The sequence below is a fragment of the Bos mutus genome, chromosome 2 (genome assembly GCF_027580195.1).
Source record: "Bos mutus isolate GX-2022 chromosome 2, NWIPB_WYAK_1.1, whole genome shotgun sequence".
Classification (NCBI taxonomy): domain Eukaryota; kingdom Metazoa; phylum Chordata; class Mammalia; order Artiodactyla; family Bovidae; genus Bos; species Bos mutus.
In genome coordinates, this window is record NC_091618.1 from 17,440,979 (window position 1) to 17,459,426 (window position 18,448).

Here is an 18,448-nt window from a genome sequence, read left to right on the forward strand (position 1 = left end):
AGAAATGTCTCTGCTTTTTAATATGCTATCTAGGTTGGTCATAACTTTCCTTCCAAGGAGTAAGTGTCTTTTAATTTCATGACTGCAATCACCATCTGCAGTGATTTTGGAGCCCCCCAAAATAAAGTCTACCACTGTTTCCACTGTTTCCCCATCTATTTCCCATGAAGTAATGGGACCAGATGCCATGATCTTCGTTTTCTGAATCTTGAGCTTTAAGCCAACTTTTTCACTCTCCTCTTTCACTTTCATCAAGAGGCTTTTTAGTTCCTCTATACACATATTCAATTGTTAAAGTAACTTTAGTATTCTCATATAAATACTGTAATAAATGAATTTTTGCCAGACAAATGTCCAAATGTTGAAACCCAGAAGGTAGGCTTTTTTTTTCTATTCCCTCAACAAGGTTGCTGAGCATCTCTCACATGTCAGATGCTGAGGTGAATGATGGTGATGATGCAGGGCAGAAGACTACTGAAGCATCAGTGCTTATCAATCTTATGAGCAACCAGGGAACTGATGCATAAAGAGGGATGCACACTGGTACACAGAGACTGTTAAGACACATTATACAGTCTACTTTGGGGATGCAGAAGGCAAGAAGAACTAGCCTGGTTTGAAATGAGGGACCTTTTCTAGTGGAAGAATCATGGAAGCAGTAGGTAAACAGATTAGGGAGAAAGGTGACTAAGATAAAAGCCCCAAATGGATGGAAGCGCACATACAAAAGTCTGGATTCAGCAAATGCAGGACACCAAGAAGAGTTCAGTGGGTCTGAACACTGAGTGAGACAATGAGAGGCAACGATGAGGATGGAGAAAGATGCAGGGGCCTCAGGCAGGGAGTTTGGAAGTCACTCAAAGAAGAATTAATTTATTCCAAAGGAAAATTAAAGGACATTCGGCTATTACATAGGACAGCAGCATGAACACATTCGCTTTTTTGAAAGATCAGCTTAGCTAAATCACTTAGACTGTGTTTGGTGGGAACAATGTTGGAAGAACGAGAACAAACAGGAGCCTGTAGAACTAGATCAAGTGAGAAGTGATACAGACATGGATAAGGGTACTGACATGGAGATGGAAACAAGTGGACAGGCTGGAGACATTTAAAAGGAATAACTGATAGAGTTAGGTGACAGACTGTTGTTGTTTAGTTGCTAAGTCATGTCTGATTGTTTTGTGACCCCCATGAACTGTAGCCCACCAGCCTCGTCTGTCCATGGGATTTCCCAGGCAAGAATACTGGAGTGGGTTGCCATTTCTTTCTCCAGGGGATCTTCTCGACCCAGAGATCAAACCTGCATCTCCTGTCTTGGCAGGCGAATTCTTTATCCCTGAGCCACCAGGGAAGCTCAGGTGACTAGATGGGTTATGTCAATTGAGATGTCTCTGTCATGGATGACTGAGAAGTTCAAGTTGAAAGAATGAGTCAGTAAGTGTTTTAGAGGTACAGAACATTGGAGGAGCAGATACTGGTTTTCAGGGGAAAGATGATGTGCTCAGTTTTGAGTGTTGAGTCTGAAGGTCTTTGAGAGATAAGTGGAGAAGTCTAAAACCTTAGGACTTTGGCCAGGTCTTTCTGATACTTGGATAATTGAGTTTGAAAGCACAGAAGACAGAGTCAGGCTGGGCTGGAAATGTGGGTTGAGGAACAATTTGATTGTAGATGGTAATTGAAGCTCTAAGAGTACGTGAAACTCCATTGGCGAAGTCTCTTACGAACTACGTGAGTTACAGGAGCCATTTTGATACCTGGGGATAACTTACCCTAAAAACTCACTGCCATTGTGAACAACGTTGCTTTGGTCTCATGAGCCTCTCAGATCCACAACTTCTCCATTTCTCTCCTCTCTTTTGCACTGTCCCGCTTCTCTCTCTACCATTTTTTTTTCCTTATCTTTTAACCGTTTATCTCTCTGTTCAGTTCAGTTCAGTCGCTCAGTCATGTCTGACTCTTTGCGACCCCATGGACTGCAGCACGCCAGGCTTGCCTGTCCATCACCAACTCCTGGAGCTTACTCAAACGCATGCCCATTGAGTCAGTGATGCCATCCAACCATCTCTCTGTGCCTCATCTTTATCCCCTCCACTGGTTACTTCCTGTATGTATCTCATTCCATCTGGTTTTCTATGCTTCTGTCTCTGGAGCTAGTGTTATTATTGAAGTGATCCCCTCTAATCTGGCACATCCCTTTCTAATTTTTCTTTTCTTTCAATTTTACCTTGATCTTTGGCTTTAAAATATTACAGTCTTTGCATTTATCTATTTTTTCTTCAATGACATTTAGCTTCATCTCGCAGTTTACCACTTTCATTGTTACCATTTGCTTGCTTTTTTGACAATGGCCACTCTATTGATTATTATTACTTCTGCCAGTTCTCTATGAGTTTCCTACATCAAAGGCCTATCAATCACAGACTTTATTATCATGTTTATGGTAAAGTTCCTAGAGATACCTTGAAAATTACCCATCTTCCTCTATAAAACTTCCCGATCTGGTGACATTTGGATCTTGTGAAACTTGAAACATACTCAAACATCCACAACTCAGATGGGCTGAGGAGAAATACACCTGCTCCAATGACCACTCTTCATATCCAACAGAGATTTGCTCTCTTTCTACCTAGCCACACCTCCTCTTTCTCTTCCTCTTTATGGTCTCCTTAGAAAATTTATCTCCATCACTTTGACTCTGTGAGCTTCTCTGCCCCTGATTTCTCTTGTCTTCTGTGTTGATTTCTCTCATTTCATCAGTTATACTCTTTTTTTAAAGAATTATTCATTGTTTATTTGAAATTCAAATTTGATTGCAGGTCCTGTATTTTTAATGTTTATTTATTTGGCTGCATTGGGTGTTAACTGTGGCACATGGGCTCCAGAGTGCCTGGGCTCAGTAGTTACAGCACGCAGACTTGGTTGTTCCACGTCATGTGGGATCTTCCCGGATCAGGGATCGAGCCTGTGTCTCCTGCATTGCAAGGCAGACTCTTAACCACTGGACCACCAGGGAAGTCCAGTTATATTGTTAACATCTGTTTTTTTAAAAAATTTCTCTGTTCATCCTTTTTTGTCTTATCTTTTTAGGTGTTTTGTATGCCATATAGCTGGTTCCATTCCCACCCTCTTTGTTTATGGTTTTTGCTTTTTGCCTCTCAATCTGGATATACATATTTCAATATTCACACTAATAGTGGTGGTTAAATATATTCATCAATATATACATATATATTCATATATGTGTGTATATGTGACATATACACACATACATATATACATATGCATTTATTTGTTGTTCAGTTGCTCGGTCATGTCTGACTCTGCAATCCCATGGACTGCAGCACACCAGGCTTCCCTGTCCATCAGCAACTCCCGGAGTTTGCTCAAACTCCTGTCCATCGAGTCAGTGATGCCATCCAACCATCTCATCCTCTTTCGTCCCCTTCTCCTCCTGCCTTCAATCTTTCCTGGCATTGGAGTCTTTTCTAATGAGCCAGATCTTCACATCAGGTGGCCTAAGTATCAGAGCTTCAGCTCCAGCATCAGTCCTTCCAATGAACATTCAGGGTTGATTCCTTTTGGATTGACTGGTTTGATCTCCTTGCAGTCCAAAGGAAGAGTCCAAAGAGTCTTCTCCAACACCACAGTTCAAAAGCATCAGTCCTTCCATGCTCAGCCTTCTTTATGGTCCAACTCTCACATACATACATAACTACTGGAAAAACCATCAGTTCAGTTCAGTTCAGTTCAGTCGCTCAGTCGTGTCCGACTCTTTGCGACCCCATGAATCGCAGCACGCCAGGCCTCCCTGTCCATCACCAACTCCCGGAGTTCACCCAGATTCACGTCCATCGAGTCAGTGATGCCATCCAGCTTTGACTATATGGACCTTTGCTGGCAAAGTAATGTCTCTGCTTTTTAATATGCTATCTAGGTTTGTCATAGCTTTTTTTCCAAGAAGCAAGTGTCATTTAATTTCATGGCCACAGTCACCATCTGCAGTGATTTTGGAGCCCAAGAAAATAAAGTCTCTCACTGTCTCCATTGTTTCTCCATCTATTTGCCATGAAGTAATGGGACTAGAAGATATGCATTTATTATTGTTAAATATACTTTCTTGCATCAGACACTGATACATTCCCTTGTGACTATGCCAGATCCCTGTATCTCCTCTTTGGACTCTGGTCATGCAACACAGCTCTTATCTTTCTGTTACATAAAATAGTCACTCCTTTTTATCCTTAAACATTTGTACATCCATTAATATTTCCTCATCCCAAAATGGGGAAGCAATAGCTAGCCTGCCTAAGTCTTAAAGACTTTGTGATGGCAGAGTAAGATCTTATTTGCCAAGGGAATTTAAAATACCATCAGACAATCTAAACACAATATGTTGAATATCTGACAAAATCTATACTAAAGTTTTAGAATGGTTGATCTTAAGCTTTTATTTCTGTCTATAATTACACAGCAGGACCAGTTGTCTTTTGATGTGTTTATAATTACAAATGGCATTAGTGTCAACCAGTATACCACTATAGAAATCTAGGATCTTGGTGTTAGTAGACATGACAGTAAGTGCTTAAAAAGATACCATCATTGTGGTAATTGTTTCTGCTAAACTAGGAATATAAAAGTACACATTTAGTTACTAGGGGTTCCCAGGTGGTGCAGTGGGAAAGAATCCACCTGCCAGTGCAGGAAATGTGGGTTCAATCCCTGAATCGGGAAGTTCCCTTGGAGTAGGAAATGGCAAACCAGTCCAGTATTCTTGCCTGAGAAATCCCATGGACAGAGGAACGTGGCAGGCTACAGTTCATGGGGTCACAGAGTTGGACATGACTGAGCACACACACATTATTATATTATATTATTATACTCATTTTGTTAAGCGTGAATTTATAATAATTCCCTGCCTCCTTCCATTTTCTAAAAATCCCAGAAGTAGTTTCCAGGATTAACTGGATACAAGGTAGTCAGGGAGCTCAGAATGAAATGCATCTGGAAGCAGTAGCTTTAAATTCAGACTCCTGACATGCTGCAGGCCAAGGCTGGACATCCTAATCTTCTTTACCTGACCCATTTATTAGGGCTGAACTAGATGTTGCCTGAGGCTCTCCTTCGTTACTCAAGTCTGAAGAGTCACCACCGCTCATCCCTGCAGAAAGAAATAAAAGTCCTTTACAATCTCAGTCTGTGTCCTAGGACCAACCAATACAGCATGGAATTCTTTAAAAGGAAATTTGGAAAAGGGAAGCTTGTGTAAGAGGGTTAAGGATAATTCTCCCACCAGGCACCTCCCGTGGCTCCATCTGATCTGGTGGTCAAGGTTGCTCCAGGAACCACCCCCAAGGCTGGGAGTGGCCAGGACTTTGCTAAGGAAGGCACTCCCTTTGGTCACTAGCTTTTACCCTTTCCTCTTGTCTGCACATATTAACATTCCTTCTTTCTCTCTGTTTCTTATCCAGAGGGACCGTGGAAGCAACAATTTCAACATCAGAGCCTCCATCAGCTGGGCCCTCAGTGAGCACCCCTCCAACCTGGGAACCGCTTTATCCTTTTATATGAGTGAAGAATAAACTTGTATTGCACTGCAACCCTCAACTTCTTGAGGTCTTTGTGTTACATCAATTAGCCCAGCTCACCTAATTCAAAACAAATGTGAATCGTCTAAAATACTTATAAATTTATCGCTTCATTTTCAATGATATAACCAAAAAGTTGAAGGGGGGTTTTGTAGCAAAGAAAGATATCTGTTACTGCAAGAGTTTTAATTGTTCTTACGTCTCTTCCTACTGCTCGTTCTGAAAATAGATGTGCTTCCAATGGCTGACGGATCTAGTAAGCAAAGGAAAATACAACCAGTAATCTATATCGAAAAGAGTTATGAACTTATGAATACTCACATTACAGACAGGATGTAGGCTATAAAGATGCAATGATGAACATTACTGTCTCTTCTCATCTAAGGGAAAAAGATCACTACCAAATGGAGTGAAGACCCCCAATCCTTCAATCTTAGTTGCAAAGTCAAAGAAGTTTTGAAAACCAGTATTTTTTCATAGGCTTGCAGCTAACTAATTTGGCAACGAACCTGGACTTTGGCAGCCACGAGTTCAATAAAATATTTATCACAGTTGATGTGAATTCACACAATTTGCTGCAGGAACACTAACACAGTCTATTTGAGAATGAGATTCTGTCCCAAACTTATTGGGTTGTCTTGTAAGCTATAGGATATACACCACACTGCCTTTCTAAAATAATGAAGCATTATTATTTTACATCTGGCTTTAAAATTTTTATCAGTTTTTATTGGGGTATAGTTGCTTTATAACGTTGTGTTAAAGATTTTGAATAAAGGATTACAAATGTTTCCTAAGAGTCCAGATTGTTAGTTCTGTCCTTCTGGTAAGTTTCTGTAAGTTTCCATGTATGATGTGTAATGGGCTTCCCTGGTGGCTCAGATGGTAAAGAATCCACCTGCCAAGGAGGAGATGTGGATTCAATCCCTGGGTTGAGAAGATCCCCTGGGGAAGCGAATGGCTACCCACTTCAGTATTCTTGGGGCTTCCCCGGCGGCTCAGGATGATAAAGAATCTGCCTGCAATGTGGTAGACCTGGCTTTGATCCCTAGGTCGGGAAGATCCCCTGGAGAAGGGAATGGCCACCCACTCCAATAGTCTTGCCTGGAGAATTCCATGGAGTGAGGAGCCTGGTGGGCTACAGTCGTTGGGTTCATACAGAGTTGGACATGACTGAGCAACTAACACTTTCACTTTTATCCATATGTGTAAAAGACCCTTAAATGTTTATGTGCTGGAGTTTTCTCATCTGTGAAATGAGGGAACAGCAGTCTTCTGACTGATATTTTAGGCTGTTATGAACATAAAATGATACTTCATTTCTGAAGATATTTTGAATATGACTATAGGTCAGTGTCACGTTGCAGGTATGTCATGTCGGAGTCCTGCCCAGTCCGGCCTTGTACTCTCCATGTGAATTCATAAAAAATAACTCGTGAATGCTTGCATGCGTGCTAAGTCACTTCAGTCTTGTCTGACTCTATGTGACCCTGTGGACCATAGCCCACCAGGCTCCTCTGTCCATGACATTCTCCAGGCAAGAATGCTGGAGTGGGTTGCCATGCCCTCCTCCAGGAGATCTTTCCTGACCCAGCGACTGAACCTGAGTCTCTCACATCTCCCCCATTAGCACGTGGGTTCTTTACCACTAGGGCCAACTGGGAAGACCAAAAGACCCTCAAACCTGGAAAGATCAAAAGACCCTCAGACATTACCAATTCCAGTTGCCTCATCTATAAACCTGGGAGAACCTGGTTACCCTCACTGTCTGTTAAGGTTTTTGTAAAAACAAAATGAAGCTTTATTTACAAAAACCCTATGAAAAATCACTGTTAGCCAATGGTTTAACTATAATTAGGGTTTGAGAGTATTTGGTCTGAAACCATTTTCCATCAATAATTTAACAGAAGCACAAATTACTCTGTGAAGACTTTCTAAGTTGGGGACTAAAGATAATATTAACAACGAATAGAGGAATACTGTGCTTGGTATGCTCTATAGAATAAAAGCATGCTGGAGAACAAGTATACTATTTCCACTGTTTAGCATTAATAGCTGTTATAGTGTGTACTAAAAATATCATTTTACTAGCATATTTTTACTACAGTTTCAATATAGCAACTGATTGGGCTCACCCAGTTAAACAACAATTTATATATAATACCTTCTTGCCTCTTTCCACTTCCCAACATAGCCAGAGAAGTTAAATGTGGAAAATGATATCCTAGAAGTAATTAAATCAAGGCATATGGAGAACGGTCAGAATAAGATTCATCAGGAAAACAGAACTCTGATTTAGACTCTGGATATTTGTGGTCCAGGGCTGCAATCCTGATCTTCCTACTTGAGCCATCTGGGATGGAGAGACAGTGGCTTATTGGGCTTCTCCTCCCTCACTGGATCCTAAAGACTAAAGGTTATTGGCCTCTGCACAAAGGAACTTCTTGAGGAGTCTGGGTGTGTGACCAAGGAACCCACGGAGCAGGAAATTCCCTAACAAGAAAACTCACAAAGTCTTGAAAAGCCAAGGCAAGTGTGGTGTGTTCATGTAGGTCACCTGCCATTTAGGTTAGTGCTGCTCCATCCCCTATCCCCGCAGCAGAGACGATTCAAACGCAAGGGGAGACTCCGCTCTGCTTGAAACTTCACCATCCTACCCTTCTCTGTCTTCTGCTTCTGACCCCTTCTATTGTCTTTTTCACACGTCACTCATCTGCTGTTTCCCTGGTCAAGACTGAGTCTCCTCTTCTCACCTCCTCCCACCCCCTGCCAACCTGGTGTCCTTGAACTATTTGCAAGCCTGGAAAATAATCTTCTCATGCGTTTGAACCACAGATATGTTTTGGGACTATCTTTTAGAGCCATTTACCTACTCAACTAAGATGAAAGTAGAAGGTGGACTCCCCAAAAACTGAAGTCAATTTATATTTCACTTGGGCTTCCCTGGTGGCTCAGATGGTAAAGACTCTAACTGCAATGCGGGAGATCCCTGGGTTGGGAAGATTCCCTGGAGAAGGGAATGGCAACCCACTCCAGTATTCTTGCCTAGAGAATTCCATGGACAGAGGAGCCTGGCAGGCTACAGTCCATGGAGTTGCACAGAGTTGGACACAACTGAGCAACTGAACATATACTTGATAAATCTAGTGAGTAAATAGATTGAATGTTTTATTTAAAATATTACTCTTTTGTAGCATCAAGATCAAGGAATATTTTTGCTTCTTTTTAGGACTTTTCTTAGTGTGTTTCTATAAATAGGTACGTTTCTAATATTGTCTGGGTCTAGAAAGTAGAAAGGGAGGAAAAAAATCACCGATTTGTACACTACAGAGATACAGATCTTATGGCAACACTGGCTGCCGCCAGGACTGAGGAAACAACATTTAGATAATCATTTGGAGCTCCAGTTTTACAAAGGAAATAATGTAGAATCCAGAATGCCAGCTTTGTTATTCCCTTTCATCTCTCATGAGACTTATTAGAGACCTTGAAACATTTATATGATTGTGTTTTCTCATCTAGAAACAACGATGGCAATGTCTGTCCTGCTCACCCTTTAAAGTTGTAAGATTGTTTGCAAAGGTCCTTTGAAAAATCACTGTATATGCCATGACTTGCTGAAGAATTGTCAAAAACACTTTGGGTTTCAGAATACCTTATCTGAAGTCTTTATTTCTGGTAATAATAGATAGCTAGATGAGTTATCTGTGACACGGTAACTCATCAAGTTTGTGATCAGATAATAACATGAAAGTGAAAGTGAAGTCGCTCAGTCATGTCCGACTCTTTGCGACCCCATGGACTACCAGGTTCCTCTGTCCATGGGATTTTCTAGGCAAGAATACTGGAGTGGGTTGCCATTTCCTTCTCCAGATAATAATATGAATTTCCAATAAAGGAATACAGTTCATACTTGAACGATATGGATTTGAGCAACACAGGTCCAGATGAGACTCAGATTTTTTTTTTCATAGTAAACACTAGTTTACTACATCACTTGACAATCCACAGTTGGTGGAATTCATGGATTGAGAAACTGAAACTCGAGTACTTCGGCCACCTGATGTGAAGCGCTGACTGATTAGAAAAGGCCCTGATGCTGGGAAAGATTGAAGGCAGGAGGAGAAGGGGACGACAGGGGATGAGATGGTTGGAGGGCATCACCACTGATTCAATGGACATGAGTTTGAGCAAGCTCTGGGAGTTGGTGATGGACAGGGAAGCCTGGTGTGCTGCAGTCCAAGGGGTCACAAAGAGTCGGACACGACTGAGTAACTGAACAACAACAACGTGGATGAGGACCTGCGTATGTGGAGGCTGAGTGTAAGTGAGGAGATTTTCAACTGCACTGAGAGTTGGTGCACTTAACCCGTGCACTGCCAACCATATTAAACTTTCTGTTCTTGGTAGAAATCACCATATAAATCCAACATTTTGGGGCTTCCCTGGTGGCTCAGTGGTAAAGAATCCATCTGCCAAGCAGGAGACTTGGGTTCAGTCCCTGATCCAGAAAGATCCCAAATGCAGCAGAGCAACTGAGTCCACGTGCTACAGTTGCTGAGCCCGTGCTCTAGAGGAGCCTTAACTACTGAGCCCCTGTGCCACAATTACTGAAGCCCACGTGTCCTAGAGCCTGTGCTCCCCAACAAGAGAAGCCACTGCAATGAGAGAAGCCTAAGGACCATCACTAGAGAGTAGCCCCTGCTCGCTACGACTAGAGAAAAGCCAAGGCAGCAATGAAGACCCAGCACAGCCAGGAATAAATAAGTAAATAAATAAAATTATCGAAAAAAATCAGGCAGCAATGAAGACCCAGCACAGCCAGGAATAAATAAGTAAATAAACAAAATCATTGAAAAAAATCTAACATTTTATAGATACAGCAACTAGTAGTTTTAAACACACTCATTACTTTTAAAGTTTATTTCTTTATATAATAAAATAGAAAACATGTATTAATTAATGGAACCCATCAATTAATAGTGGAGAAAGAAATAGCAACCCATTCCAGTATTCTTGGCTGGGAAATCCCATGGACAGAAGAGCCTGATGGACTAAAGTCCTTGGAATCACAAAAGTGTTGGACACGACTGAGCAACTAAATGGCAACAACCATCAGTTAATAGACCTCATCCTCAGATAGAGATTTCATATCATCCTGCATTTCCCATAACAGTAAAATTTAGAGGATACGATTCCAAGAAAAATTGGGTCCATGGTTCATAAGGGGCTCCGAGTAAGATGCTCCAGAAACAGTAGCTCTCGTGCAGATTCCTGCAGCCCTGGTCTTGCTCTCCCACTTCCTTACCAGTTATCCTTCCTGGTGTTGACGTGGAGGGTTCTGGGAACTCGTCTCCATCACTGGATTCTGCAGAGTCCTCACTGCTGATCACTGCACAGAGGAACAACTCCCCCTTAGGATCTCAGGGTGGAGCCCACGCAGCAGGAAACCCCAGAATGAGAGCACCGGGGAGACCCAGAAGCTAAGTTAATTCAAGGCACGTGGTCTGTGCTTGAATGTGGGTGAGCTGCAGGTTGCTCCCGGTCCTGCATGAAAGGTGATGACGCTCACACGCAGAGGGCGGCTCCGCCCATCCTGCCCGCACTCCCCTCCCCCACCCTCCTGCTACCCCTCACCCCCACCCTAGATCTACCTCTGACCCTCTATTCCATTCCACCTCTTTCTTTCTTTCTCATTTTACTTCTTCACTTTCCTCTTGGCCCCTTTTCCTTACTTATGCCTCTCATTCCAGGGACGGTATCTCTTGATACCTCACTTTGTCTTCATGTGTTTCTTTTCCATCTACTCTCTTGAATATCTTGGCTCTCTATTTTTACCCCCATTTTCTTTCTTTCTTATACTTTCCTCTCTTACTTTGGAAATAGTCTCCTGGACATCAATATTTATTACCCATCATCTGTCTTCTGATATTTTTCGGGTCCCTGGGGAATCTCTTCTGCTAAACACAGGGTGCTGGTTCCCTGCCCTTCTTTCCTCTGCCCAAAGCCACCTGAACTGGCTGGCTGGACCCTGATGCCCCAGCCTCTTGCCTGGTTCCCGTGACCCCCGCTCCACTTTATCTCTGTCAACCTTACCTATTATGTCAGACACGCGGTTATAGCCAGTCCTTGCTCGGGCTTGCAGTTGAACTTCTGAGTTAAAAAATGGCTTTTCCTTCTTTATATCCACTAGATGGACAGAACAGGAATTGATTTGTAGTCCATGGTTGGATGGCTTTGCTCCTGGATCAAATTTTAATGAATGAAAAATTTTAATTTGTCTCCCCAAAAAGGAGCTCACTAGCATTAAGAAGTCTTCTTCCTGTCATCTTACTGCAGAGGGAGGCTCCACCCCACCCTTTTCCCGTTTGCTGCTCAACTCTGTCCCTTCCTTCATGCCCCTCTCAACTCTAAGTGGAATCAGAGCTTCCCTAGTGGCTCAGATGATAAAGAATGTGCCTGCAATGCAGGAGTCTGGGTTCGATCCTTGGGTCAGGAAGGTCCCCTGGAGAGGGGAATGACAGCCCACTCTAGTATTCTTGCCTAGGAAGTCCCTTGGAGAGAGGAACCTGGTGGGCTACAGTCCAGGTGGTTGCAGAGTCCGACATGACTGAGTGACTAACACTCTTAAGTGGAATCATTCACTCTCGTTCTGTCTGTTCTTTTGGGGGCAGGGTGGATATGGATTTAGCTTCTTTTATCAACATTATGTGTGCAATAGTCATCTGTATCCAGTTATATATATTTTCTCACTGCTGTATAACATTCATTACAGAAATTATCCATTAAAAAATAAAACTAAAAAATCTCCATTTGTGCTGGCTCAAGTTTTAGACTATGACAAATAATGCTATGGTGAACAATCTTTTGTGTGTGTGGTGATAATATACATTTCTATTGATTTGTTGAAGAGTGTAATTGCTAAGTTATAAGCTACCTGTATTTTCTACTTTGGAAGATTATACAAAACTGTTTTCCAAAGGCATATGAAAAGGCAGGGATGGTTGAGAGAGCTTGTCAAATTTAAGTAACTAAAAGGAGTTTGGTGTGATGGGAATGTAGTATGATGGGGAAATACACAACTGGTAGGTATGTGTCAGTACTCCACACCTGCAGCTTTGACTTCATGCCGAGGGCCACAAGAAGGTGCGTGCGTGCATGCTAAGTCATGTCTGACTCTTTGCAATCCCAGGATCCTCTGTCCATGGGATTTCCCAGGCAAGAATACTGGGGTGGGTTGCCATGCCTTCCCCCAGGAGATCTTCCCAACCCAGGGATGGTATTGGGCTTTAAACAGGAAAACCTTATGAACTGGTCTGCATTTTGGAAAGGTCTACTGAGCTAAAATGCAGAGAGTGAATCTGAAGGAAGTGAGACAGGAGGGAAGAAATGAGCAGGAGACTGTTCTATTTGAAGTGAGAAGTGGCAGGACGTGGATTATAGCAAGCCTTGTGGTAAAGAACTCGCCTGCCAATGCAGGAGACTTATAAAAGACACTGATTCAATCCCTGCGTTGGGAAGGTCCCCTGGAGGAGGGCATGGCCACCTACTCCAGTGTTCTTGCCTGGGAAATCCCAGGGACAGAGAAGTCTGGCAGGCTACAGTCCATGGGGTAGCACAGAGTCGGACATGACTGAAGCAACTTAGCATGGGCACAGCAAAGACTGGAGAACAATTGGACAAGCTGGAAAGATTTTAAAGTTAGAATTGATGGAAGTGAGAAGGAAAACCATGATTGGTTTAATCCGCTCAGTTTTGTGACTGTTAGTTACACAGCAATAGATAGTTACAGATATGGCCTCCGAATTGAGATGTCCAACAGACCTTTTTTTTTTTTTTGGCCATGCTGTGTGGCAGGTGGGATCTCAATTCCCCAACCAGGGATCTAACCTTCGCCCCCTGCAATGGAAGCACAGAGCCCTAACCACTGGACTATAGGGAAATCCTTCCAACAGATCTTTGAATAAAGATCTCCAGGCACTTGGTGGAATGAGTCTAGAGATCAAGTGTAGGCTGAAGATGTACGCCCAGGAAACAAGAGCTCATGGGTGTTATGGAGACCGTGGGGAGGGTGAAGATGACTGGGGAGACGTCTGTTTTTATCTGGGGGGTTCCAGGGATATTTTGATCATTACAGACTCTTTGTGCCTCCTTTTTGATGACAGTCTCCTCTAATGGGATAGCGTCTTGATTTGTCTCCTCTCTCTGTATGGTCCACTCTCTACCAATTTTTCATTTGTTATCAAGTTATCCTCTTTGTGCCTCTCCCACCTCCAGTTTTCTGGTTTTTTGGTATTCTTTTTCATTGATATCTTCCTCTATTCATCTCTTTTCCTCTGCATTTTAAAAATCACTGTCCCCAAGACCTAGCAGTGTCTAGGATGAGGCAAAGGAGGTGCCCAGGACTCACGAAGGTGCCAACAGTAAGACAGTCCTTAGGTGTGCCCCAGGGTCTCACCCTTGGCCTGACCCTGCTGTCCTCTACTTGCTTTTTCAATGTATCCATTCTCTATTATGTTCCCTACTTTCTCCTATTCTCCTATTCTCAGAGGTCATATTAATATGACCTCTGTATGTCTCCTCTGTGTCAATTTTGTCGTTCTATATATTTTCCTCATTTAAGCTCTCAGATCATCACCAAAGTTCTCCCTGTTTCGCCAGTGTTCAGCGCACCACATCCCTCTACCTGTCACTTTCTTTCTAGCCCTTCATCTGAGCTTCCTTTCATGCAAATCTGACCTGCAGCATCTTGTGTGATTTCCGTGTTTTTGCTATAACCTCTGAAAAGGAAGTTGCAACTTAATTCTTTTCATCAACTCCACAACATGGCATTATTTGGATTCCATGTCAATGTATCTAAAATCTATCTCATTCTTGTACTTTGTTATTTGATGCTCCCCAGCCCACCTTTTCCTATTCTTCCTTTTTGCACCTTCTTCCCAGGGACACCCTGTCCACCAAAGAGTTCAGCTTTCCTTCTCCATTGCAATTTACACCTGCTAAGTCAGCTAGAGTTTGTGGGTAAGGCTGCATTGTCTTGGATGGTGTTAGGATCTTGAAGGGGTGAGGTAGTATGGGTTAGCAAAGGAAAACAAAGATGTAATTAGAAAATTGGTAAGATACGACACTTCCCTGGCAATTCAATGGTTAAGACTGCGTTTCCAATGCAGGGGACATGGGCTCAATCCTTGTCCAGGAAACTAAGATCTCACATGCATGTAACATGGCCATTAAAAAAAAAAAGGATGAAATAAAAGTTAAAAAAAAGAAAGAAAATAGGTAAGGTAAGTAATAATTACTGTCTTTGTTAGAAGGCAACAGGTCGGGTGTCTCCTCCCCGTCATCTGAATTATTTGATTGAATAGGTGCTGGTTCACAGAACTCTGAAGATAAAAAAGACCACAGCTGACACACAGCAGAGCTTTGCTTTGCCCTATTTCCATTTTCTCGCCTCTTCCCCGACTTCTCTTCCCTTCTTATGTGTCTACTTTCAGCCTGTCTGCACTTATTGCCGCCTTCACCCCATGAAAGTGCCGCGCTGCACTGATTCTGGAGCCAATCTCTCCCTGACTCTTGTTTCTGTTTCTCTTCCTCGCTGGGTCTGGGACACTTCACCCTCTTAGTTTTTCTTTTTTCACTTTCTTCCTCCAGGTCTTTCCCATCAGTACATTAGGCTCAGTTCCTGCCCTCAGTGTCTGTGTAATTTCCCCTTTCTTTGTTAATAGATGTTTCCTTGAGTGGTGCATGAATTCATTCTCTGTCACCAGTCAGGCCCTCTTGACCCCTTTAAGAGGGTAAGGACTGAATCCCTGGGCAAACCACTCAGGACCAGCATGTCCTGGACGTACCCTTCCCCCGTGGTAAGCATCTCTACTCCCCAGGCAAAGCCAGCCAGCCAGCCTTACCTGTTGGTTCAGATTCTTGGTCACATTGTTCATTTGCTTGTTGGCTTTCCAGTGCATCGTTCTGGTTGCTGGGTGTATCATTCCTCTTTGCATTTATCTCTTCTGTTTCACTGAGGTGATCTGAGAGTCTGTTTTCAGGGGAGGCTGTACCTAAACCACATTTTGATTTATAAATATTTTATAAATATTTTATTTTCCTCCAACATCCAGCAGAATCCAACAGGAAAATACAAAGCACTCTAAGTTTTTAGAGCAGAGGATATTTAATCCAGGGATTGGCTACACAGCTGATGGAAGAGCACAGAAGATCAAGTGGAAAAATGTGACAACATAAAGAAGGGTCAACAGGAAGCTACGGGAGGGATAGAGGATGAGATCACGGGCTGAGGTCGCTGGGCAGGCAGAGGCTAAGCCATGATTTGCCTGCTTTGTGGAAGGTGCAGTCGAGGCTGAGCTGTGGCTGCTGCCAGAATTGCGGCTGGAGGCAGTGATGGAGAAACACCCGGCTCCTCCCTTACTCCCACTCTCCTGCCAGGGTCTCCATGCTAGGAACCCAGCAGGGAGTCAGCAGCAAGGGGAGCTGACAAACAAGTCTGCAGGGGCCAGTGGCCAGAGACAGAGGGCCGAGCAGAGCAGGGGAGGGGAAGGACTGAATCCCCCGGCAAACCACCCAGGACCAGCACACACGCCCTTCCTCCATGGCAACCATCTCTGGTCCTCACTGATTCCATCAACCCCTCCCACTCTGTTCCCACCAGCCTCAATAATGTATGAACACATAGACATATTTTTCACTGCAGTTTGGATTTTTCTCTCTTAGTGTTATTTTTCTGAACAAAGTAATTAACATGAAGCATGATTTAAAATTATTTCCCAAAGTTTTAGTATGGAATGTGGGTCCTGGGCTTGTTTTGTGCCTCTTCCTCAGGACTGGGAGCCTCCCCTTGGGGTGGGGGCCGGGTGTGAGACACAGCGCTCCTCTCACCTGGGCACGTCAGCCCACCTTGTCAGGTCAGACACTCAAACACATTTACTGGTGACTTGCTGTGTATCATTTGAGTCCTAGGTTGAAGTTTCTCTCTTTATATTCCTTGCTCCCCACCATCAAGATGCTCTGGGATTTCATTTTCTGGTAAGGGTGCTCACAGACCACGCTGTGAATTTCAGAGAACTTCATTGCCTCCTCCCTCCATAACCCCCCCGCCCCCCCCCACACACACTGCATCCTTTCTCTTCTGCTCATTGCTTGTCACAATTCCATCCGCTTATCCTTTCCTGTTTCCATCAGCTGTACTAGCAGATGAATGGCTAATATATATTCATCCATATGTATTTTTAACTCTTAACGTTTTGAATAAATGTGATTTGTTAAAAGTATTACTGTGTTTTTCAGCAAAGGAAACTATAAACAAGAATGGGAGAAAATAATCTCAAAGGAAACAACTGACAAAGAATTAATTTCCAAAATGTACAAGCGGACTTGTATACAACTCAATACCAGAAAAAAAAACCCAATCAAAAAATGGGAATAAGACAGAAACGGACACTTCTCCAAAGAAGACATGCAAATGGCTAACAAACATATGAAAATATGCTCAACATTGCTCATTATTAGAGAAATGCACATTGAAACTACAATGAGATACCACCTTACACCAGTCAGAATGGCCAACATCAGAAAGTCTACAAACAATAAATGCTGGAGTGGGTGTGGAGAAAAGGGAACCCTCTCCCATTGCTGGTGGGAATGTAAATTGATACAGCCACTATGGAAGACGGTATGGAGATTCCTGAAAAAGCTAGGAATGAAACGATCATAAGACCCAGCAATCCCATTCCTAGGCATATACCCTGAGAAAACCAAAATTGAAAAAGACACATGTATCCCAATGTTCATTGTGTCATTTTTCACAATAGCTAGAACATGGAAGCAACCTAGATGTCCATCTACAGATGAATGGAAAGAAGCTGCGGTACATATATACAGTGGAATAATACTTGGCCATAAAAGGAAATGCGTTTGAGTCAGTTCTAATGAGGTGGATGAACCCAGGGCCTGTTATACAGAGTGAAGTAAGTCAGAAAGAGAAATATAAATATTGTATACTGACACATACATATGGAATCTAGAAAGATTGTACTGATCAATTAATTTTCAGGGCAGCAAGGGAGAAACAGACATATGGACATGGAGTGAGGAGGAGGGAAAGGATGAGATAAAAGAGAGAGTAAAATGGAAACTTACAATACCATATATAAAATAGATAGCCAATGGGAATTTGCTGTATAACTCAGGGAACTCAAATGGGTTCTGTGACAATCTAGAAGAGTGGGATGGGGAGGGAGATGGGAGGGAGATTTGGGAGGGAGGGGACACGGGTGTACCTATGGCTGATTCTTGTTGGTATTTGACAGAAAACCACAAAATTCTGTAAAGCAAATATCCTTCAATTAAAAAAAGCTAAAGTAGCAAAAAAGTATTACTGTGCTTTCAAAAATCACTTTGAAAGTTCTTCTTTGATAAAAGCAGATTACTAATTTAGAACATTCTTTTTAAAATAATACATCCCTAAGGGAAGCTACATATAAGAGCCTTTCATGTTGTAGGTAGTTCCCCGAGACTCCTCTATGTTCCTTCCTTACTAAGGTGAGTCATGGAATAAAGACTTAAAATGTGTTATAGAGTAGTGTGCTGTAAGCAGGGAAAACTATGACCTTCAATTTATCTTCCTGGGCCAGAAGGTGGCATTGCTATTCTCACTGCTTTTCCAGCTGGGGAATCAGTAAATCCAATGAACACCTATGAGAGAAAAAAATCTCAAACTGTACTACGAATGTAACAGTTAGAAGCATGGACTCTGGCAGTAGACGCAAATAAAGATGATGATTAAAGGTAGTAATAACAACAAATGCGTGGAACACCGATACAGCCCCAGACAAGGCTGTGAACGCTTTACA

General features: G+C 42.7%; 1 protein-coding gene across 7 annotated transcripts in view; it reads right to left on the minus strand.

Annotated features, from left to right (window-relative positions):
• Positions 1–18,448, minus strand: part of LOC102272791 (nuclear autoantigen Sp-100) — an 80,737-nt gene that overhangs the window by 22,689 nt on the left and 39,600 nt on the right. For 3 of the 7 annotated variants that reach the window (XM_070385341.1, XM_070385325.1, XM_014476791.2), the window contains 6 exons: positions 15,491–15,640; positions 14,885–14,968; positions 11,682–11,828; positions 10,894–10,977; positions 5,785–5,838; positions 5,075–5,158 (listed from right to left, as the gene is read on the minus strand). In XM_070385341.1, coding sequence (XP_070241442.1) covers positions 5,075–5,158; positions 5,785–5,838; positions 10,894–10,977; positions 11,682–11,828; positions 14,885–14,968; positions 15,491–15,640 — 603 coding nt within the window. The remainder of the gene's footprint in view (positions 1–5,074; positions 5,159–5,784; positions 5,839–10,893; positions 10,978–11,681; positions 11,829–14,884; positions 14,969–15,490; positions 15,641–18,448) is intronic. The other 4 variants (XM_070385361.1, XM_070385330.1, XM_070385352.1 and 1 more) reach the window with 3 other exon arrangements.